General features: G+C 41.3%; 1 protein-coding gene across 1 annotated transcript in view; it reads left to right on the plus strand.

Annotated features, from left to right (window-relative positions):
* Positions 1 to 24,424, plus strand: part of CNTN6 (contactin 6) — a gene marked incomplete at both ends in the record, with an annotated part of 102,338 nt that overhangs the window by 6,879 nt on the left and 71,035 nt on the right. The window contains 2 exons of the mRNA XM_084214181.1: positions 14,684 to 14,810; positions 19,945 to 20,120. Coding sequence (XP_084070307.1) covers positions 14,684 to 14,810; positions 19,945 to 20,120 — 303 coding nt within the window. The remainder of the gene's footprint in view (positions 1 to 14,683; positions 14,811 to 19,944; positions 20,121 to 24,424) is intronic.

A 24,424-nucleotide genomic window follows, 5' to 3' on the forward strand; every position in this document is an offset into this window, starting at 1 on the left:
TGGATGGATGGATGGATGGATGGAAGTGTCTGGGGTAGCTCTGAGCTGCTCTCTGGAGCTGCCACAGCTGGGCCATATGGAAAACTCTCCTTTCATTGCTCTTGTGACATTCAGGTCCCACAGTTTTCCCAGTTTTGGCTCCCAAAACAATGGAAATCACAGGCCAATCACACATTTCCCAGGAGACTGGACTATAGTCCTGAGCCAGCCAGCAATAACGTGAACGGATTATTTTTATTTACCTTACATTTGCTTTTCATCCTCCAGAACACCCCTTTTCTCTATTACTCCATTCATATTCAGGATTAAACTCTTTAAAAAAATTAAAAATTAAAAGCAGTGTTTAATTGTCATGGAATTACAGAGTTGAAGGAACTGCAGGAGCAGCCCCACATGCACCATGTGAGGATTTATCTCAGTAATTGCTGTGGTGCCTGGCACAGTTATCACCATTAACATCCAGAGGCAGATAAAGCTCTCCAAGGCTTCTCTTGCAGGAGTGAGAGGGGAGCAGGAGGGCAGATGTGGGGTGTGGAGGCAGAGCTCAGCACAGAGGGGACCTGCAGCCCCCATTGCCCTGGGTCTCTGCCTCCCCTCGTGTGCCAAGCCCACCCAGAGCTGCCAATCCTTGTCCTGTAGCTCAGGCATTTCCTAAATTCCCTCCTGCTTTGCAGCATTATAAACTTTATTTTGATATATTTGATTTTTAGGCCCTGGTAGAGTTTAAGCAATAGCACTTTTTTCCCCTTCTGGTTATGGCATAACCAGTATATTGTCCTGTGTTCAATATTAATATCTGCTTTATTGTTCTATTCTAATTACAATCTCATTATGAAAGGGGCCCTATGTTTTCCTGTGACAGATATTGCATCTCATTGTTAGTGAATCTTGGTTATTCCATGCTTATTGTTATTAATAATTTGTAGCAATTGGATTGGAATTAGAATATTACTTTGCTAAATCACTTTTGCTGCTAATTAAGGCACTGTGTGTGACATTGTTTCACTCCAAACATCATCGTCCTGCTTTTCAGCCTGCTCTAATTACCTGTAACTCACTCATTTCGACTCAGAAATCAGGTCTTTTAATCAAACTCCTTCCAGCTCTGCCCTGGTGGGAATAGGAATGAAAAGTTCTCGTGGACAAAGATATTTGTAATGACAAATGCACCTTTCAGTGCAGCCCCGGAGCTCCTTAGAAACAGAATAATTGTCCTCAGTGCTTCCAAACACAATAGAAGGAGGAGGGTTCTGAGGGAAAAGTGAAAGGTGACTGAAAAATTCCAACTCTTCAAGGTATCAACACGGAAATCGCCGTAGCTTTAAATTGCCTTCTCTGTGAGATCAGATCTGTCACACTGTTTGCTGGGGCAATATTTCCTCTGGAGCAGCAGCAGCTCTTCGTTATTTGCCTGGGAACTTTGCTCACTTTGGTGCCACACAAACAGGAGGCACACAAAGGTCACGCTTGAGCCATGAGTGAAAACTCACATGAATGGCCAGGGGGCTTCCTGGCGTGTGCCTGGCGTGAGCAGGACTCTGTGACAGCACCTCTGACACATCCTGAATATTGCAGCAGTTTGAGGAAAAGGAGAAAAAAAGGGTTTATTTCTGCACAGTTCTTTCTGCAGCCATTTTAGGAGAGTGTAAGAAAGGTGTGGAAAAAGTGCAGATATTTGTGCTGGAGCTGTTCTGCAAACAAACCTGTGCACACAGGCAGCAGCTTCACCTTTCTTCTGTCGTGGAATCACGGAGTGATGGAAAGGTTTGGGTTGGGAGGGGACTAAAAGCTCATCCAGTGCCACCCCTGCCATGGCAGGGACACCTCCCACTGTCCCAGGTGCTCCAGCCCCAGTGTCCAGCCTGGCCTTGGGCACTGCCAGGGATCCAGGAGCAGCCCCAGCTGCTCTGGGCACCCTGTGCCAGTTTATATCTGTATTTATGTTGGCTCCCCCAAGGCTTTACACTGTGGCAGAGGTAGAGAAGGGGTTCTTCCCAGGAATATTAATTTGGTTTTCATTTAACAATCTTCAGAATTTAATGGTAAAGGTGAAAGAGACAGATTTGGTCTCTGGGTTTATCTGGGGATTTCAGGCTGGGTAGAAATGGCTGTGGGAAGGATCAGGGAGTCACAGAATCAGAATGGTTTGGGTGGGAAGGGTCCCTAAAGATCATTTATTTCCAACCCCATCCATGGGCAGGGACACCTCCCACTGTCCCAGGTGCTCCAGCCCCAGTGTCCAGCCTGGCCTTGGGCACTGCCAGGGATCCAGGGGCAGCCCCAGCTGCTCTGGGCACCTGTGCCAGGGCTCAGCACCCCCAGCTCCAGCAGCATCCCTGCATCCCAGGGAGGAAAGCTCTGGGGCACCACTCCAGCACCACTGCAAAGCCAAGGAAAGGTTATTTCCATGGCAGGTTATTTCTGTGCACTCCAGCCTGGCTGGGTTGTTTGCCACCAGATTTCCTTAAAAGCAGATGCCAAGCTCGTTATCATTTAGGAGAATTGTCTGGGGAAGGAGCAGCCTGTTAGAAAATCAGAGCACATTGTCCCTTGGGAGTGGCTTCTCTGGGCACTGCTGGGTGCCCTTGGCCAGGCTGGGTTGGTTTTGTTGCACACCCAGCAGGTGCCCAGGCTGCCACTCCAAAACCTTAGGACAGTCTCCATCTCACCCTAGAAAATGCTTTAGAGTAAAATCCATCCAAACTTCGGCTCACGTGCTCAGAAAGGATTTCCCCCCAGCCCCCATGTGATTTATGGAATGCAATTTCTTCATCCTCTAACATTGTCTCACTTCATACACTTATGCCAAATCGTTTTTGATGATTTATTACTTTTCCTACAGCTTATAAAAAATTGGGTATCAATACAATGTCAACAAAACTGTAGGGGTTAATCTCTAGTAACTTATTGAGCATTAATCAGATTCATATTTCAGTCCTGTTAGAGTAAAGCTACTAAAATCACTGATGGTATAATGCAACTTAAATCAGAATATAATGTGATGCCACCAGCTTCTGCTTCTATTTAGATTTATTCTGATTTACACTGAATATGGCAGAAATGAAAGACTTTTCTCTGTGCCTTCCTTGTACATTTGTGAGTTTGCAAAACACAAATAGTTTGCTCTAGGCCAGAGAAAGTGTAACAATTTATGCAATAGATATTGAATTCATATTTGCCTGACAAGTGACCTTATCAGCTATAACTTGTCATCTCCTAATTAGTCTACATTTATTTTATTCACTCAATTAACCCCCAGCCTCTCCAGGAGATAAGTTGGCGATACACGAAATTATGTGTGGTGCTGCAATTAAAATGGTGCTGCACATGTACTTCACAAATTTGCCTTAAAGAAAGGTAAACCTCATTAATATCCCACCAGTCTGGCTGCAAATTAAAACGGTTTTATTGCCAGTGATGCCACTGACTTTCAGTGCTCACTGGCAGGGAACAACAATGTCTTCTCTTCAGAGAATCTAAGAAAAAAATCACGTAAAACTGAGAGTGCACAGTGAGATTTAGAGAGCAGAAATACCTACATATTACTCAACTCTCCTTCCCAGAGAAATGCCCAAGTTCTTAATTAAAAAAAAAAAAAAAATACAGATTAAGGGTGACCTGAAAGGTGAGAGTGACCTAGAACTTGTATGGAAAAGAAAAAAATCCTGTGAACAGAATCCAGTCTGATTGGTATTTTGTGCCTTGAAATAACTTGGGTTAAGAGTTTTGGATAAAAATCTGAACCACAGGACCAACAGAAATTCATGCAGACCTTAAGGAAACCAAATGTGAATCAAGATTTCTGTCCCAGTTTGATTTGTGTAAAATGCTTGTGCACATACACAACTAACCTATAGGAGGAATGGAGACAAGAGAGTTGTTGTCAGCCCAAAGGTGGATGCCCAGTCAAGTCAAAATACTCAAACAAACATTTATTGCATTGCACTGACATTTTACCCAGATGTCTGCCTAGTTTTCAAGATATTAGGGATGTGAAAACACAAACACACAGAAAATGAATGTGGCGAAATAGGACGTGTTGTAAATTCAGTTGGATGCAATTATTGAGGAGATGGAACATGGAACACCCTCCTCTCTTTGCTTTGAAACCCTGCAGTCTAAACCTGCTGAAATTAGAGCTGAATCCATCACTGATTGTGTCACTGCCCAGAAATATGGCCTTGGGCAGGTTTGTCATAACTCTGCTGGCGATGCTGCGGCCATCAGTCAGGAGGATGCGATTTCCCAAGCGCCACAAGTCAAGCAAATGTGCTCTCAGCAGCCTTGTGGGACAAGGTCTGCTGCAGATGGATGGCACCAGGCTGTGATGGATGGCAGGGACAGGGCAGCTCCTCACACACCTCTGGGCTGTGACTGGGATCCTTTGGGAAGGACAGGCACTTCCACTCTGGATCCACAGAAACCAGGGAAAGTGCTGGATGCCCATCCCTGGAGGTGTCCAAGGCCAGGCTGGACAGGCTTGGAGCAGCCTGGGATAGTGGAAGGTGCAGCCTGGGACAGTGGAAGGTGTCCCTGCCAAAGGCAGGGATGGGACTGGATGGGATTTAAGGTCCTTCCAACCCAACCCATTGTGTAGTTCAATGATCCAGCCTGGAATCAACACTTGCCCTTTTGTCTTCACATCCTGAAATTCTCCAACACCTCTAGATCTATTGATTTATTTCTATTATTATAAATAAATTACATATATTCTATACTATATATTAATATCATAAATATAATATATATAAGATATAGTTATATTTATCAACACTCTTGATTTATTTTGTTTTATAAACTCACCCGTATATTATTTCCCCTTTTTGGATTTCATCTTTGCGTTTCATTTCATTTTGTCTTTGCATTTATTACATTTCCCTGCTCACATTACCCCCACAATTTTAACACTCTGTCCCAGCTCAAGAGATGACAAGCAGCCCCTACATGGAGTGTCCTCCTTTCTTTGGCATCAAAACACTTCCCATTTTTTTTCCCCCCAATCTGCTGCAGCTTGAATTCCACCACTGGCAGAGATGAGATGACTAATCCAATTTCCCTCTATGCAAAGAGTCCTCTTGCATTTCTCTCTGCACTTCTACTTTTTCCCTGAATAGCCGTCATTTAATGCCCCGTTATCTTGGATGGCTCTCATTTAGTGGTTTATTAAGCAGTAATTCAGCAGCCTGTTATCAGTTCCTCCTAGAGCTGGGGAAAATATGCCAGCCAAGTATGCGAGATTTCCGCAGAATTACAGCGGTTTTGTGATTTTTGGATTAGAGAAAAATTACCCCAAAGTAATAGATATGAAATGTTTTCCCTGCATTTCATTATTGGCCCGGTGCTAAAGCTCCCATCAGGCTATTCCCGCTGTAGATTGTCTGATTTTTATTCCTTTTTCCAACCCAAGCAGGGAAATTCTACAAAAATCACAGAGAACTCAATGGACTGAGAAGTCCTAAACCTGGCCTCACTTTTTCTCCTGCACTTATGTCCTTTCTGAATGTTTCCAGGTGAGGAAAAGCCATAAATTAACTTTTAAGAGCTTCTTAAAAACCAGGGAGTTGAAGGGAAATAATGGGCAAGGATAGAATCCAAAGTGTAGAGGGGTCAATGTAAATCCCAGCTGGAAAAAAAAAAATGGGTTTGCAAAATAATTTTGATGATAGAATAGGTGAAGGAAATTACCTATTGGAATTTGATCGGCTTGATTGGAAATTACAACTTGTAAAAGTCGGTGAAAATAGTATTTTTTAATAATAAATCATTGCTGTTTCCTAAAATGGCTGGATTTTAACAAATAATGAAAGCAGAGGTAGAAGGGAGGAGGTGAGAGGGTGATGGAGCAGCTGAACTGGCATGGAACAGCTGCCAGAATTAGGGAATTTTTGTGTCTGCTCATAAAAAGCATTTCAGGCTCCGGTTTCCCTCTGGAATCTTGCACAGGAGGTACAGGAGGACCAATGGTGCAACCTCCTCCCTGGTATTCCACGTTCTCCAGGCTCCTCTCGGGGTGAGACCCTCGGGAAGGGTTCACAGGGACACCTCAAACTCCCGGTCTGGGCTGCTGCTGCTCCTGGGCGGCTCCAGAAGGGCGTCAAACATTGACATCAGGAGAAGAAAGAGTATCTAAACAGGATCATTCCCAATTTTCCCTGGATTTTCAGTCTGCTGACCTGGCCAGCAGCATTTCCACCTCATGTGTGGCTCACAGCTCTTCCTGCTGACCCTTCCCTTTCCAGCCCTGCTCCAAGGCAGAATTCCAGTGCAGCCCTGTCAGCCTGCACTTCCCCCCTGCCTTCAGCTGGGTTTTGTTTTGTTGTTTATGCTGTCATTTCTTTTTCTTTTTTTTTTTAAAGACACATCAGATAAAGGTCATTTTTCCTTGAATGAAAAAACACAGTGAATTTGACAGTGAGACATTCCCAGCTTGCTCTACATCAGAAATGTTGATATTTGCTCCTCTAAAATAGAGTAGAGAAAAAAATTGCCTGAGTACTCAATGGCTGCTAGTCATTTCCCAAAAAAAGAGCATTTGCAAAGTTATGCTTGTGACTTCTGCTAAATTCCAGGGTGCCTTTACTGGAAGGATTTTAACTTCATTTATGTTTGCTCAGGAAAAATAAGATAAAAAACCATCATGAAGGTATTAAACAGCCACAAAAGATGATGGCTTCCAATAGTGTCTTTTGGCTGATCCATAATCATTTGCTTTGGCAATTTTATTGGGGAACATTAAGGCTGATCACTAACTCCGTGTTCCTAATTATTTCTGAAATATTGTGCTGTTTTCTGTGCTGAAATGCAGAACGAGCAGAGCAGTGGGCTGGTTGGGATTGCAATGTTCTAACTGGGTTTTAATCAATGAGTGATAATGAGAGCTTGTGTTTTGACTTTCCCTTCTTAATTGCCAGTAATAAAGCAGATCCTCATTGATGATATTTAGCAGAGTTCAGTTTCATTCATCTCTGTTTATTCTATTTATTTTGAAAGTGCCTGGGAGCTTTCAGCGGGCTAGACACAATAACAGAATATTCAATGCTAATTATATTTTCCTTGCCTGATATTTTCCACAACAGAGGATGATCCTGCCTTTTCCTGGGGTGTGATTGCATCTCCCTGTTTTCTGGAATGCAGGAGGAGTCAAAGGATAAAACCATGTCCAATGAAATCCCAACCACATTTTGCTATTTAAATCTCTATTTTCCTTCTGCTGCTCATGAAAGTTGAGATTTTTTTTTGGTGTTTTGGGTTTTTTTTACCAGAATGCCAAAATAAGAATTAAATATAAATACTCTCAAGATGAGGCACATCTGCAAGTGCTGCTGACCAGGAAAATTCATCTTACCCAAACAGGCACAAAAAAGCCACACAAGGTCTGATCTATCTCAGGTAGATCTTCTCTGGCCAGTTGTCAATTTTGCAGCCTGAGTTTTGGTTAAGAAAGACTGATTTTTTTCCTAAAAGTTGAAGTTCCAAATTTAGTTTTGATCCCTCAAATGCATGCCAGTACTGTGATGACAAATGCATGTGAATCAGTCAGTCAATACAATAAATATTTTGATAATATCCCGCCTGAATCATCTAATTTAAATCAGGACCTGCCTTAGGTTTAAAATGTTTTAAATAATCCCTTGCATTCCTCTTCAATTATGTGTAAGAAAATAAAGAGTTTTTTAATCTTGCCCGGATCATTGCTTGAGATGATTTATACCCCAAGATTTTCTTCCTGAGTTATCAATCATCTCAAAGCAAGGAGTAGGTGGCTGCCTGAAATTTCTATATCAGATCTTTCTGTGTCCTGAGGAATTTTTGCTGTGGCAGTAATTTGGGCTACAAAAATAAATGGTCTCCACATGTTTTTTATTATCTTCACAATCTCGATTATTTCTAAGCGTTATCCCAGGATATAAACCTCGTTATCTACATATTAAATCATCACTGATGTCAGGGTCTTGCAGCTAATTCCTGACTGGTTTAATTCATGCCTCTTACTTCAGCCCTAGTGAGAAAAACAAGCATCTGGGAAGGAGCCATTTTGTTCCAGAAATTCAAAATAAATAAACCAAATTTAAATAACTTGTACAAGGAGCTTAAACACCCACCTGCATTATAGTGCTGTAGAATGGAGATTGTATCTGGATTTCTACAAGGTCTGAGACTCTCAATGCTGCAGAACCAGAATACAGCTTCACATCACAACAATTTTCCTGTTGAGCATAAGTGGGAATTACCAAGTGTGACCTCTGGAAACAAGGATGAATCACTGCTTGCTTTGGTAAATTCAAATTATTTGCAAACAGGACTCTTCCATGATTTCTCTCCATTCCAGTGTGGCTGCATCTTTGAGTGCAGCAATTCTCCTTTGTCCCCTCTGTCTCCAGAGTCCCTGGGTGGGAAAGAAGAGTTGCAAGGACTCAAATGGGTCTGAAATTTCCCCAAATTCCTTTATTTTTTTCCCCCCTCATTTTCTGTGGAAGCAGAACTGCAGTTTCTCATGTTGCTATGTGCTTATTCAAGTAAGTGTTTCACTCTCTCACATTAAGAAGGCATTGGCAGGGCATCTATCAATGGAATTTTGGAATCATCACACAAAATTCCAATGACAAAAATCATCTGAGCTTAATTTCTCCCCATCCTCTAAGAGAACAAAGCACAGTTACACTTTAAACAGAGAAAAGTTAGAGAGAAACAAAGTGCTGGCTTTCTTTAAGTGGCAGGATATTAAATGATATAGCTGTTATCTTCTCCTGTAGCATAAATTATTGAATTAAGCCTTCAGTCGGTTTGGCAACAGTGCCAAATGAATATTACAGGAGTACAATGCAGCAAACAGAATCTGTCATTGAATCTGGGGCTGGATTCAATCTGTCACTGAAGCTCAGAACTGGAATTACAGTGAACAAAATGCTCGTGCTCTCGATTGGAAAAGGTTCATTATTATTTATTCATCTTGCCTGGTAACACAAAAAAACCTAATGAAGTTTCATTGAGAAGGGGGCACGTCAGGACTGGTATCCATCAGAAAGGCACATCCCTCCAACTTCATCAGGCATATTTGTCTCCATAATTAGATGTCTGTTCCACCAGAGCTCTCCACCTGAAGGACATGCCCAAGTTCATGACATGAAACAAATCACCCACGCTAATGAAAAGGTGATTTTCACCTCTTATTTCACTTGTCTGCAGCTCCCACAACAGCACAAAGTGTTTGGGAAATCTTTTCATAAATCCTAAAAATAAAAGTCAGGCCCAGGTAGGAATTTCAGCAATGTTGCTCGCATGTTTGTTTATTTTTCAGTAAAATATTCCATTATTAATACAGGTGACACATTGAGTATTTATAGCCCCTCTCCTGGAGCACCTTTCCCCACAGCCCCACAATGAATTGTTCATAAATCTGTGCTCATCTCCAGTGGAAAGCTTAAATCAGTGCAGCTCCACTGAATGCTCTCCACAACCCATCCATTAGGAGCAATTTTCCTTCTCTGCAACGTGAACTCCCAGTCTGGAATCTTTGGGGATTATTTGGGGTTTTGTATGGAACGTGGTAGCCTGTAAATCTGAGGTTTGATTGCTGTGCTCAGGGTGATAGCAGGAGAAAATGTCATATTTTGGCATTTAGGGGTCCATCCTAAATTATTTTGGGATTAGAATGTGTGTATCTCTTAGCTGGGTAATAAATTCACTGCTACCCAAATATATTCCTAGAAAGTGTTGAAGCAATACTGGTTATTATAAAACTTTTAAAAAAATGTTGGGAGTATCACATTTTGACAAAATCTTTTGTCACTATATATATTTAATTGAAAAAGGCTCATAATTCTCATGACTATGACAGTTTTTGCATAACACTTCCATAATTATCACCTGTGATATATTACACCCTGATTTTCTATGCTAGGTTCTGACAATAACAGTTATATTAGGAATTAAATCTGTATTTTATAGCTTGATTGTTTGTTTTCACACCCAAGGAAAATGTGCAGTCAGTCCATAATCTGAGATGTTGTTTGCTACATCAGCCTCAGCTCACCCTACCTGCCCCACCATAGACATCCTGTTTAAATAACAGGAAAAATATTGGAATATTTGACTCATTTCTCAAGGAAAAAAATTGACAGGATGCAGAATCGACTTACTGAGAACATTTCAGATTTTTGTGCCATTTAGGGCTGGAGGAGCCCTGATTAAATAAAAGTTATATCTCCAAACTCAAAGCAAAAGTGGGGTTCTCCAAGGGAGCCACAGGCAGCTTCCATCCATCACACAGGGGATGAGGGGACAAAGGAAGGGGCACTTGGAGTGCCAGCTCCTGGGAAATCCAGATTAAGCCTCCTTCCATCTGCTTGCCCTCGTTATTTTTCAGATCTCAAGGAAGGAACACAATTTTCCCACTGTCTCCCTGCTGGAACAGCCTCGAGTTGAGACAGGGGAGATTTAGATGGGATATTAGAGGAATTTTCTTTATGGAAAGGGTTCTGAAGGTTTGGAACAGCACCACCATCACTGGAAGAGTTCAAAAAAAGTATGGATGTGGCAGCTGAGGCCATGGTTGAGTGGTGGTGGTGCTGGGATGGATGGATTTGTTGCTTGGGAAGTCTTTTCCAGCTGCAATGAATCCATGATTCTGTGCAAGGGATGCCTTGCACTCTTGCCTGTCATTTTAAAGACAGTTCCATTTATAAACCCTGGGCTTGAGTGTCAAATTTGCCATTATTATGAGAGTTTTTCTGACTTCAGCGGTGCCAGGACTTCCCCCTGTATGCCTCATCACTGCCTCCCCTTCTCCCAGCATCACAGGGAGCTAAATGTCTCCCTGGATTGGTGTCTGCTAGCAGAGACACTCTGGAATTCCACCAGCACTCCCAGTCTGACTCTTTCAACAGAAGCTGAGACTTGAAAGGAGCCCCGTGCCTCTGGAGCTCTGAACATCAACATCTGAAGGGAGAAAACACATGAAAGTTGAAGGCCCTTTGGGAAAATCCTGCAGGTCTTAGGTTGCTTCTTCCTGCTCAAACCTCCAAGATGCAATCTGCCTTTCTGTGTGTCCCTGCTTCAGCCTCAGAGAGCTGGGTGGCAGTGGGAGGGACAGAGGGAGCCCTGCCTGTGCTCCTGACAAGTCCTTTTTCTTTCCACACAACATTTTCATGGCCATTTCTCTGCTTCATCTTTTCCCATCTTCTCTCCCAGTGTAAAAATGTGACTCCTTGAAGGGATGTGTGTTACTTCAGGTGGTACCAAGCAGTGTCTCATCCATGACCCCTCGTTTTGCATCTGTCAGGCTCCTTTCAAAGTCCTTGAGCTCCCTGCTCCAGGCTCCTTTGAGGAAGGAAATAATAATTTCATTCTGCTTCTGACAAGATTCAATCAAAAACCCCAGAGCTCTTTGCAGCTATGGCATTTAAAAATCTGTGCACCCCATAAACCCCCTGTCTTCCAATTACAAACTACCCATATCTTCAGATTAAAAACCCCCAAAAATCTGTCCATGACATTTAAAAATCTGTGCACCCCATAAACCCCCTGTCTTCCAATTACAAACTACCCATATCTTCAGATAAAAAATTCAACAGATTTTGTGTAAGCTGGATTTTGCATAGTTTTTCTGCTGTCATTAGAAGGGGGAAGGGTTTAATTCACCTGTCCCATCCCTTTTGCTGGAGCTGACAGGTGTTTTACTATCACACTGATTTAAAAGACGCCCCTTAATCAGGTGTCAGCTTTGGCCCATAAAGTCATATTAATGTTTTGGATCAGATATGAAGCTCTATCTAAGGCACATTAAGAAAGATTCATTAGAAACTCACTACCCCTGGAATTTACAGCCTTCCTGGAACTTAATAGCCTGGATAAATTCCTCCTTATCTGGTTTGCTTATGTGAATTATGGCAGTTTTGCATTTAGAAGCTTCTCCTCGTGGTCTTCCATAAGGATTCTCTGATGTGGTCAGAATTCTCTGATATGACATCCAGAATCATGGAATGGTCTGGGCTGGAAGGGACATTAAAACTCATTCACTTTCACCCCACAGGGGCATCCTTCACTGTCCCAGGTTGTTCCAAATCTTGTCCAGCCTGGCCTTGGACACTTCCAGGGATGGGGCCACAGTTTCTTTGTTCTCCCAGCCCACCAGAATTCCCCATTCCTGGTCCTGGAGCAGTGGATCCTCTGGAGTTTGGCTCCTTGGAGCTGATTCTCCCAGACAAACCTAAAAGCTCTCCCTGCAAATAGATTATGATGTTTCTGGGGCAGTCTCAAATTCACCAAACAGATTTTGTCTGCTATCACCGAGCAGCTTGGGGTAATGGTAATTCCAACTCCACTCTGCAAAAAATCCTAAAGGGAAGGAAGATCTGTGCAGCAAAGGGATAAAAGTCAGTTAATTTACAATATTGGCCTATTGAGTTATCTATACTCCCATTACAGCCTGGGCCAGCCCAAACTGCTCTTGGAATGTTCTCCTTTGCATTTCCAGCTGGGCAGAGACCTCACAAGGAGCTGGTTATGAATCCAACCAGAGTCAGAAACAGGAAAGAACAGGGAGCAGGATTTGGCTGGAAATTAAGTTGATTAGGTGTGAACTCCAGATTTGTTCTTCTTTCTCCCTGTCTGGATGAGGAAGAGCTTAAATGTCTAAATATTTATTATGGCTGAGTAAAACCTCTTAAACTGAATTTTTCAGGAATATCAGGGTGTGACATATCCACCCATTGCCCCTAAAGCAGTGACTGGGAAGCACTGGAACACCCCCTGCTTCTTCCATAATGATGGAAAAAACCGGGGTTCCTCCTTTTCCATTAGCACTGGGTTAATGCCTGGATTGGCTGAAGACAATTTCATGTAATGAATGAAGGGATGATGATTCATTTTCCTGCTTTAGCTTTGAATTCAGGCTGGTATAATTATGGTCTTTAAGGAGATCAAACTGATTTGGCATCATAAAGAAATACATTTTAAGTTCTTATCAAATATTCCATAACAAGGGTTTATATTTACTTTCAAGCACTATGCTGAGGATTCACACATGATTTTTATGTGTAGAAATGATGCATTTAAACAAATATTCATATTCCAATTGATTTTTTAAAAAAATCTGAACTATTTAAACCTTAACAAAAGCAAACAGCCCTACAAAAATGCATTTGTCATGTGTATCTCTGGAGAAATCATAGTGACTGTATTGAACCTGGAGGATGGAGAAGAAATATATGGCCATTCTCTATAGGAAACACAAAAGGATGCATCAGGAAATTAGAAATGACCAGCCTGACCTTTTCTATAAATAAGAGATGGACTCCTAGGACACCATTGGCTCTGAGAGTGCACATCATTTCTCACAAATTTGATGTTATTCTCTGCTGCAGATCAGCCAGCGAGGAAAGGATATTAAAGAGAGAACAAAACAACAGCAAGAAGCTGCCTTTACTAAAATTCATGGGCAGTATTTTTGTGACAGGGACTGTGGCATGTCCACTGGAAAGGAGCTGTAAAATATTGTGTCCTTATTCTACACATAAGGGACTGCTGCATTAAGGGCATGGGAAGGGGATATAAAATTAAGATATTCAATAGTCTGCAAATGACAAATGAGTCTAAATTCCATTTAGTAAAAAACATGGGAAATTAATCCCAGGTTTACCAAAATATTTCCATTTTTATGAGGTGATGTAGGGGTTTTTATGTACATCAGGTAGTTCTCCACTGGCCCTGGTGGGTACAGGGATTTAAAATGCAGAACGATGATCCCTGGGTCATTTTGTGGCTTCAGAAAAACTTCTGCCTGGCAGTTCTGGGAAGGTAACAAGGACTGAGGAAATGAACCCAGAAGGGAAGCAAATTCCTCCCAAAGAAAAGACAAGTCAAAGGGTCAATTGTAGCAATAGTGAAAAAAGAAGTCTTCAAATTTGTCAGGGGACCGAACCCAGAAGAGTGGCAGGACAAGAAACAAAGATTATTTAAGCATCCCAAAGGGCTGCTCTGCCTTGCCCTCGTGGTTTGCTGAACAAATTGTCTTCTTCCCTGCTCCCCAGAAAAGGAAGATCACCATGAAATAAAGAAATAGTTCTGGTTTGCCTTGCAATCAATCATTTAATTTTAGATATGATATGAAGGTTGATTATGTCATGCTACTCCTGTTTTGAAAGGATTGAAAAACAGGAGGGGAAAAACCCCAAAACACCAAGAAACAAGAAAACAAAAGCCCCATCAACAATGCTAAACCCAGGCCAGTATAAAAAAATTATACCCAAAATATACAAAAATAATATCTCAAGGGATGGGAAGGGTTGGAGGAGAAGGGTGAATGATTCCTTTAGACTGAGCTGTGAGCAGGGAACACCAAACCAGAACCACAATTCCACAATTCCATCCTTTCCTGCCAGTGCTGATGCACAGCACCAGGAGGAGGTGGATGGGCACATTTGGGAGCTTCCAAGGGAAACATGCAAAGAAGCTTCACTGTCACCTGCAAAATAAATCAGCAGCAGCTGAGCTCTGCAATTTTATTATCAATCAGCCTTGAAATATTTCCTCCTTAACAGTCCAGTGTCTGGAGGTGGATTCTCTGGTGGATATAATGGCAGACCTTACCTTGCAGCTGAAAGCAAAGGACTCCAAAGGACAATTTAATGTGGAAGGACACGCTTAAGACATCTAATCTGAAATTATTGTTTTTCTTTCACAGGGGAAGAAACCCTTCATGGGCCTATTTTTATCCAAGAGCCATATGATATCACTTATTCCATGGGCTCAGCAAATCCAGAGATCCTCCTGAACTGCACAGCTAAAGGATATCCACTGCCATACTACAGGTGAAGTCAACCTTGGGGAAATACTGTCTCACTGTGACTCTTTGAATTGTGTTTTAGTCGCTGCATCACCAGAAATAACCACCCCAAAATCTGTTGAGTGCTCACAGCAGGAATATGCAAAGTTTAGAGTAAATTTTGAGGAATGAAGGAAAAATATTTTTGCTGCTTTGCTGTAAAGAAAATTACCACAGGAAAACAAAATAATTGAAAATCATCCCCAAAGTATTTAAAAATGTACAGAATTAATTCTGAATCCACAGAGCAGCTGTGAAAAATGGGAGAATGGAAACACTGAGCATCTGTACTTGATAAAACTTTCCATACATTAATAAATGCTTGGAAAGCAGAAGAGCAACATCCTTCCCTTTTCTAATTCCAGCATTTCATGTTCATATTTATGGTGTTTGTTTAGAGAAACAGCTCCAATACCTATACAAGAGTCACTTAATAAAACCTTGGTACAGAGGATTTTTTGTTTATTTGGTAACTATGGATTCATCACTTACAATATAACTTGTTGCACCAAGGATCTGGAAATCCAAGTTGGATAAGAGGAAAAGCTGGGAACCTAGGGAAAAAAAAGACATTGTGCTTTCTTCAGAAAAGAATGGGGAAAGAAATGGTTGAGTTGAAAGAAAATTATGTATAAAAAAGAAATCATTCATGCAAGGCATGAAAGAAAATAATGTGCTACCAAATTCTTAAGAGAATATTTATGGAAGAGATTTTAACTGCTCCCACCACAGCCTTCCCTGGAAAGGGCCACCACTGCTTATCAGCTTGGCTTTTGGACTTCATGGCTTGATTTGTCCCCAGACACTGTGTTAGGAAAGGAACCCTTAATGTCTTTAATTTCCTTCATGAAAGGAACCCTTAATTTCCTTTTCACAGTGCAACTTCTCCTCCTATGAGTAGAAACCCTCATGTATTTCCCAGCCCATTTGTTCTCCCTGTTCTAAACATGGACATCAACTGGTTCAGGCCATGAATTTCAAGTCTCTCCAGATCATCCACCCTTCTGTTTCATATTTAAGCAGCTTCCTAGAAAATTCCTTGACTCTTTTATCCCCCCTCACCCCCACAAAGAGCAGAGACAGCAGCTTCCACCAGGCAGGAGAGCTGGGAAGTCTCCCCCATCCCATATTTTATATCCATATTTTACCTTTAATTTTTTCTACCCACCCATTAATTAAATTCCCTGGGTTTTTCATCACCGTTCCCATTTTTTTTTGCAAAGCCTCAGTTGCTCCAGGGACATGAGATCAACATCTGGGGATGGATCCTGGAGCCCTGAGGTCAATTAAAAGTTATCAGACAATCACTGCTGCAATTACAGCACGATTTGGAGGGAACAGGGAGCTTTGCACTTGTCTTTGATTTCACCACAGCTAATGCTGCCTTTGTCAGATAAGGATTGAGCCCATATATTTAAAGTTCCAACAATTTTAGATAAATCAAGCCCAGTATGAAATTTTAATCATCTCCTTTGCTGAGTGATGGCAAAGAACAGCAAGGACTGCTGGAGGTTTCTCTTTGATTCAGAAATACAGAACCACTCCAACAGGAAGAAAGTTAGATACCAGTTAATTTGCTATTTAGCAGTTTTTACATCAAGAAATATGCTGATAAATGCCTTTCCTTGAAATAAAAAATGCTTAGCATTTCCTAAAAGTTTGATTTTACTAGGTACTCTTTTTAGTCTTATAGACTTGTCAAAAATATTGATAATTTTTTGCAACTTCTCCTGAAAATATTGTGTGTCTGAGAAGCACAGTACAAGAATTGTGTAGAAATGTAGGTGGAAGGGCTGAGTAATAAAAATGAGGCACAATTTTCCCTTTGGAAGCAACAGAGAACACAGATTACACTGCAAAGATATGAATGGAAGCATCTCTGAAACCATTAAGAAATCTATATAAATGTTCTGATAAACATAATTTTATCTCTTATGTCTTTTTTATAAAATCAAAATTGTCTATAATATCAGGCACATTATTCCAGGTGTTTCCTGGTGTGATGTTGGTGGTAAATAAACACAAATTTTTAAGTTAGATTTATCATTTTTTGCACTTAAGCTTTTTTATAGTTATAGTCAGCAGAGGGTTTATCACCAACTAAGTCAGTGAATTTTACTTTTTTTTTTTTTTTTTTACAGCCTATCCATGAACACCCTGCAGTGTTTCCAGCAAGATTTTGATATTTTTAGCTTGATTTCAGGTGCTGTCTTTTCCTGCACTTCCATTCAATATCCAGAGCAACCCCCAGTCCTGCATTTTCATACAAGTTGGAAATTGAGGGTGTTTTCCCCTCCATAATCTTCTCAGGGAGGAGTCAATGGAACAAAGAAATAAATAAATCCAAGGGCAGCATAAGCAGCATTGGTTAGAAGAACATTTTAATATTTCAGCCCAACACAGAACGCTGCACTAAAAGGAGATAAAGAGATTCCAATCCAATCCAAATCCAAGCAGCACGAGGATAACTGGAGCACACAAATGAAAGGGAGGGAACAGAGCACAAAGTCTACAAGGCTCGCAAATGACATCAAATATGTTCATAATCATTGCATCAGGCTGGAGAACCATTCCCAGTAATCCCCAAAATCCACCCTGGGCACAGAAATTGCAGCTCTGCTCTCGTGTCCTTGTCCCTGGAATGCTCTTCCTTGGCTCAGTGCAGATTCTGCCTCAAAAGTGGGCTGGGATTAAAAGCTCCTTCACCCTCTGCTGCCTTGTTCACAGGCAAGAGTTTTTACTTCCCATTTTCTTCCTCACTGGAAGCGCTGTACGTGAAGGGGGGTTTTGCAAATCCTTTTCCCAATTACAACAAAGCCTCAGGTGGCTTGGCAGGACATTTCCATTTGAATGCAAATAATCTAAGAAATATAGAACACAATGAAGTCATAAAAATATTGATATTTTTATTATAGCAGCACGCTGAAAAGAGAATTTATTAAATCATGTGAGCATATACCCACTCGCAGTCCTTGGGCTCCTAGGGAACTGATCAATTCAGCATCAGAACATAGGAAATTTTTTAAAGTTTAGGTTCTGAAACAATTGGTGAAAGAAAAACAATTCAGAATGTATTTCCCATCACCGAGGAAAAATATTTTCCAATGGTTGCATGAAAAAATTCACAAAAATACATCGATGATCTCTGCCTTAATGGGCTTATGTTAAAAATTCCCTAAAATAATTATCCAGATTTCTGTGTATTAATACACTGCAGAACACACAAAGTCATTAAATCATTGTCTACCACATGAATTCATTAATTCACTTCCTTCAGTGATGTAAACATATTAATTAGGGAAAAAGCCACACCAGGAGCTGAACCCCTGATCTATATGCAAAGTTTAATAATCATTGTACCATGGTGATTAGAATGATTATGGGGATACTGTGAAGAATTCATTTGCAGCAGCTAAGCCAACGTCTTCACATTTGTTTGGAAAAACAATTATAGATCTTAATTGGGAGCCATGCAATGATGACAGCAGTTATTTCAGTGATTGATTCTGAAATTAAAGAGAACTGGCAAATTAAATACCAGAATATCTTAGATTAGAAAATGGAAAGCTTTAGACAACTTGGAGCATATGTAAATCCTGAAATACGGCACAATGCTAACACTAATATCCTAAAATACCAGCAAAACCTAAACCAACTAAAGCAAATATCAAAAAGGAATTGAGGAGAGGTACAGAAACACCAAAAATCAGCTGGAATTTTTAGGAAGAATTCCTGAGAGTTGCACCCAAATTTTTCAGTGTGGATGCATCCATGGAAGGGGAGACAGCAACCCAAAGAAATATCTTCACATTATTAGAATTGGCTCACAGAATTCCATTGATTTCATATTTAATCAGTCATTATCTCTCAAAACAACAAGTGCTCACTTGAAGGTCAGGGCACTCCCCGTACTTGGAGCACAGAATTGCATTTCAGAGCCTGGGATGGAAATCCTCCAGCACAAAACCAGCTCCTGAGCAGTGTGGGTGTGTGGAGAGAGGGCTGGGAGGGGATGACAGAATCCTGTGTATCCAGATCAGATTCCCAGACATAAACTGTGAGTTTGCTTCACTTTGTTACCTGAGGAAACTGCCCTCACTGTCAGGAGCTCTGAAAATAAGCAGAATTGGATCATTTTTACGCTGTGATCCTTCAGGTAATTAGCAAGGAGATGATTGCCCTGATTTGGGCACTGCCAGGAACCCAAAGTGAGCCACTGGCAATTTCTGAGTGAACCTTCCACCCAGTGGGGGCTTGGAATCACACCCAGAGATCAACACAAATGGTGAAGGCTGAGGAGTGGCTCTGATATGAAATCAGGAGAAGAGAATACCTGGCTGTGCCGTTTTAGGATTGCTGACCACCTAAAAAGTGGCATTGACAACCCCAAAACCTGCAGGCCTCAGTGGCTGAGTCCTTTATCCTTCCTTTGGCCCCGACATGAGCAAGGAAAACTCAACCCTAGCGTGACTGATGGCAAAGCCACAAAAATTCCCTTCCTGAAACGCGTAATATTTATTTTCTTTGAAAGAGAAATTGTATTTTGACATCTGTAAACAGCTGGGTAATGTTGCAGACACAATCCATTTTCTGCTTAGTGGACTAACGGGGACAAATGAAGATTTAAAATAGCAGCGTTCTCATCATTAAATGATCAGTCTCAGGCTTGCTGCATAAAAACTTCCCTCTCAGCTCTTGTTCTGCCCTCTCAAGTGCAATCCTTCCTGATCTACATCTCCAAAGCATTTTGGCTGTCCAAATTCACGATTAATCATTTGCAAGGACTGTAAAACACATTCACATTATAAAAAATAATGTAGTTGTAGACAAGGTATAAACCCCCCTCCGGTCTGAATGGATAACTTTGTTTGAATAAGTTATAATTACTTTTTGTGGACATTTGGGTGAACACTGGTGACTGAAGTAAAGATTTTCCAAAGAATGCCATTATTGCTATCATTATGATTGATGTAAGAAGCGGTCGTGCGTGAAAAATGATCTCATTTTGTGATATTTAACTACATTTTTATCATTACAGGTATGCTACAGCACACTATTTAAGATAAATATGAATAGGCTCTGTAAATTATAAGCATAATTTGATTTTTTTCCCCTCAAAGGTGGAAGCAAAATGGCACAGATATTGATCTTACCATGAGTTATCACTACAGGTTGGTTGGAGGCAGCTTGGCAATCAATAACCCACATAAAAATCAGGATATTGGAACATACCAGTGTTTGGCCACAAATTCATTTGGAACAATTCTGAGCAGGAAGGCAAAGCTTCAATTTGCATGTAAGTTGGGAAGATCATATTTATTAGAGCATTATTTTCCTATTAATTCTGCACGTGGACTGTAATTTATTGGGTAATTAAAGGATCATTGGGGATTCTGTCCAAAAGGTTAGACTTCCTTCTGCACTGCTTATTCCTAAAAAAAAAAAAATGTTCCTAGTAAATATTAATAACAAAACCAGACATCTGATGGCTGCTGCCCTCGGGAGCCAGAAGAAAAATCAGGAAATTGAAAGGTCAAGGAAGATGAGCACAATTATCTTCACTTAATAAAGGTGTTCTCACTTTTTAGGACAGTGGTTTTGTTGTTATCCCACAGGTAGCTTCAGCTGGGGGGGAAGAAATTGTTGCAAAAAGTTGAGCTTTGAGTATTCTGTAGCTAATGAGGTCTAATTGAGACACAAAAACATTGTTCCCCTAATTGGCACACCGATTTTTTTTTTTTTTTTTTTTTACCAAAGCAACACTCCTTTTCCTTACACAATGTGTAAAAGTGTGAGCTGCTCTCTGAAATATTTCATATTTCAGCTCCCTCAGGTCGAGCACGTTGTCTGTCTTGAGATGATTTAAAGTTTATTTCATCTTTGCTCCCCATTTCACTCCTTCACAACTTCACAACCTTTTTCACAAGGTTTGGACGCGGTGACCGAGTTCTGTGAATGCCCTGGGGAGGGGGGGAACAACAGTGACAACCAAAAAACTCCAGATATTCCCTCCAGCCCTTCTTTTTTTTTTTTTTTTTTTCAGTCTGGAGCTCAGAGCAGTCTGTTGCTGGGAGAAAGCAATTGTTTTCAAAGCTCATTAATAAAACATGTGACTAAAGCCAACCTTGTGTCACTATTTCAGACACCAGCAAACGGATTAATTATTAATCTTGTTCCATTTCTCATAGCAAACCTCGTGTCACAGGGGTTACACAAAGGAGACATCAGAGGTCAGGCTGGTTCACAGAGTGTCTTTCAGCAGGGCTGATCAAAAGGTGTATCACTGGTACCTCATTTAATAATGTTTTACCCTGAATTTCTCAAACAGCTTTGATTTCCAAGCTGGTCAAATGTAAAAAAAAAAAAAAAAAAAAAAAAAAGATATTCATTATTTACCATTTCTTCTGCCGAAACATTTTTTCAAGCCAGACTTCCTGTGTGGAAAATTTTTTTGAGATTTGAAGGTGAAAGTTGGTGAGTGACAGAACAAATCCCATTTTAGAGAGGAGCAAGAATAGACAGCCACCTCAAAATTGTCCACGGAGTCTGTAATCCCCAAGGAACCAAGGCAGGCCAGGCAGGGAGCTGGGAAGAGACCTAAGGAAAGGGAATATCCTTAAATGAAGGCACAAGCCAGGTGTAAAAAAAATAAAATTGAAAAAAAAAAAAAAGCAGGGGGGAGAAAGGAAAAACAGGAATATCTGTGAAAGAAAGAAGGCTCTGGTGATTATTCAGCATTTTATATCAAGCAGTTCCTTTATTTAAGCTTCATACCCCCACCCAAACACTTCCAAAAGTTCCTGCAGGGAGCAGATCCCAGAGCTGGGTCTGGTTTCCCCCAGCCCTCTGCCTGCTCCAGTCCTCCAGCTCCAACAGCACCACAGAATCCTAAATTTATCCCATAATCAAGCACTACACCACTTTTCCAGTAGTGGTGACAGATATTTACCTCCTTCCCCATGGAGAAGAGAGAGGACAGACAAATCAAAGGCTGTTATTTACACTGACAAGCACAAATTTGCAGGAAAATGCTTCAATTTAGCAGCATCACTGCAGAACTGGGAGTTTTAAGTTGTCTTACAATAGAAAAAAACCCCACAGTACATGGAAAATGTCATAATGACCTGATGAGAATAGTGGAACAAATTACCCTGAAACTCTTATTTCACAGTCAACATTTCCTTGTTTCTTATTTTCATGTTGCCATCCAATTTAATTCTTTGTTTCAACCAATACTTCAGGCTATATCTTAAAATCCAGGCAGGCAGGCACGCCTCTGTGATGACACTTTCATTCAACACCTCACAAAATGGGATTTTTCCCTGGACTGGAATGCCTGGCATATTATTGCAACCTCCCTGATAAAGAATTGGATCAAACCTTTTATCCAAGTAGCAGGGTTTATGTGTATTTGTCTCTTTACTACAAGCTAACTAGCTCTGAGTTGGAGTTTGAATTAATGATACCTCCAGAAACCTATTCAACATGTCAACTCAATATATATAAAAAATACTTTTTTTTTTCCTCTGTTCAAGATAGGAAGTTCTCCGAGAAGCAAAATAAATGCGGGACGAGATTAGAAATATGTCTTCAGATTCAGCTGGAGTTTGGTGCTTATCCTCTATTAAAACCAGAGCTGTCAAAGGAAAGCTGCAGGAGGAATATTGTACAGAAGGCAGTGGCATAGATTATTAAAGCTACAAGCTGAAAATGAGAGGCAGTGTCAGGGAGAGGGATGCATTAGGGGGATGCAAGGATGGCAGGCCCTCGGCATCCCCGCCTCCTGCACCAGCCTTGTTTTGTCACAAATAAACTCAAAAGCTCCCTATAAATCCTGCAGGTCTCCTGCTCCCCTGCCAGCAGCGCATTTGGAGCAGCTCACACGTGTTTTTGCAGTTGTTGGGGTGGAGGTTTGTAAAGCTTTGGTGCCAGGCCTTGGCCGAGCACAGGAGCAGGGTCCTTGTCCTTGTCCTTGTCCTTGTCCTTGTCCTTGTCCTCGTCCTTGTCCTCGTCCTTGTCCAGCTGGGGTCATGGCCTGCCACCCACAGGGCTTCTCCCCCGCCAGGTCAGTGGTGACACCCAGCACAAGGGCACCTGGAACTCTTCAGCTCAGCCTAAAATGAAGGCAGAGTTTGGGAAGTTCATCTTGGAGCTAGGCCCGACTCAGCTTGAAGGGAGGGATGAGGACATGAGCGTCGCCCTGATTTTTTAAGTTTTTCTGAGCCTTCTGATCTTGACATTTTTTTAGCAAACTCTCTCACACACCTTCTGTAAATAACTCACTGTTTCTCATTCTTTTATGGAGGAGGAGAAATTTGATGGACTGTTGGTTGGTCCAGTGTCATTGGAGAGGTGGCACTGTCACCCTCCAACCCACTGTCACCTTTAGAAATCTATAAATGTTGGAGTCAGAAAATAAACATCCTCTTTTCTCTTCACCTTGAGAACAGCAGTGTGTGCCTGTGTTCCTTCATGTCCTACAGTGACACATGAGAGCTTTTCAAAGTCCAGCCTTTGCCCAATCTCCCCCTTCCCATAAACCCATAACAAAATTCCACGTCTACTCATTGTTTGAACACTTCCGAGGATGAGGATTCCATCATTTCCAGGAGCAGCCAGTTCCAAAGCTTGGCCACTCATTCAGTGGTGAAATTCTTCCTAAGGCATTTTTGTTGAAGGCATTTCATGCCTTAAAAAAAAAATTTAAAAAAAGACAAACAAAAAAACTTTCGGGGAAAACTGCTTCAGTATGGCTTCAACCAGAACTTTCTCCCAAGGCACACAGGGGATTTGCTTTAATTATTTCCTCGGTTTTAAGCAAAAATAACTGTGTGCAAACAACTGGTCTTGAGGGAAATCCCTGTAACAGGCTGCATGAAACAGCCTGTCCAGGCCTGTTACTTGTTCTTTTGGTTCTCAAACACATCTATAGCAGAGGCATTAAGGGATATGCAGGAGAATTAAGACGTGCAATTAAACAAACCAGAATAAAAAGGGACTCCACAATGAAAAAGAATCAAATGCAAACCTAATTCTTATTATTCAGGGCATAAACCCAGAAAAATTCACTATTAATTGAAAGCATCTTGTTGCTTAGGGATCTTAAATTAGATTCTCAGTCAAATTATTCTACCCTTGATGATATAAGTCATGATGATTGCAGCTTTCTCAGACCTGAAATTTTGAGAAACAACAACCACAATCTAATTTCTTGCCTAGAATTGGTCACTTTGCCCTGAACCTCACAGAAGGGCACACAGTGGAGCCATTAGACCCTGCATTTTAAAGTTCCCCACAACGCTACCAACCCAGGAAGGATTTCTCCTTGGAGTTTTTGGGCTCCAGCCACGTTCTCCTGGTTTTCAAAGTGGTGCTCCAGGGCCTTGCTTGGTGCTTATTCTCAACAGCATTTTCCTGACACTGCCACCCTCCCTGCTCTTGGCCAGTGATGATGTGTTCACTGCAGTGTGGCTGAGAGTGACAGTGCTGGAGCACTTGGAATAAAATCTGCAGCTCCCAAGAGCTTCCACATGCCTTTTGTCAGAGACAGGAGACACAGTTTTGCTGAAACAACAAATTAGAGGCAATAATTCCTCCTGG

Source organism: Fringilla coelebs (assembly GCF_963513975.1).
Source record: "Fringilla coelebs genome assembly, chromosome: 13".
Lineage (NCBI taxonomy): Eukaryota > Metazoa > Chordata > Aves > Passeriformes > Fringillidae > Fringilla > Fringilla coelebs.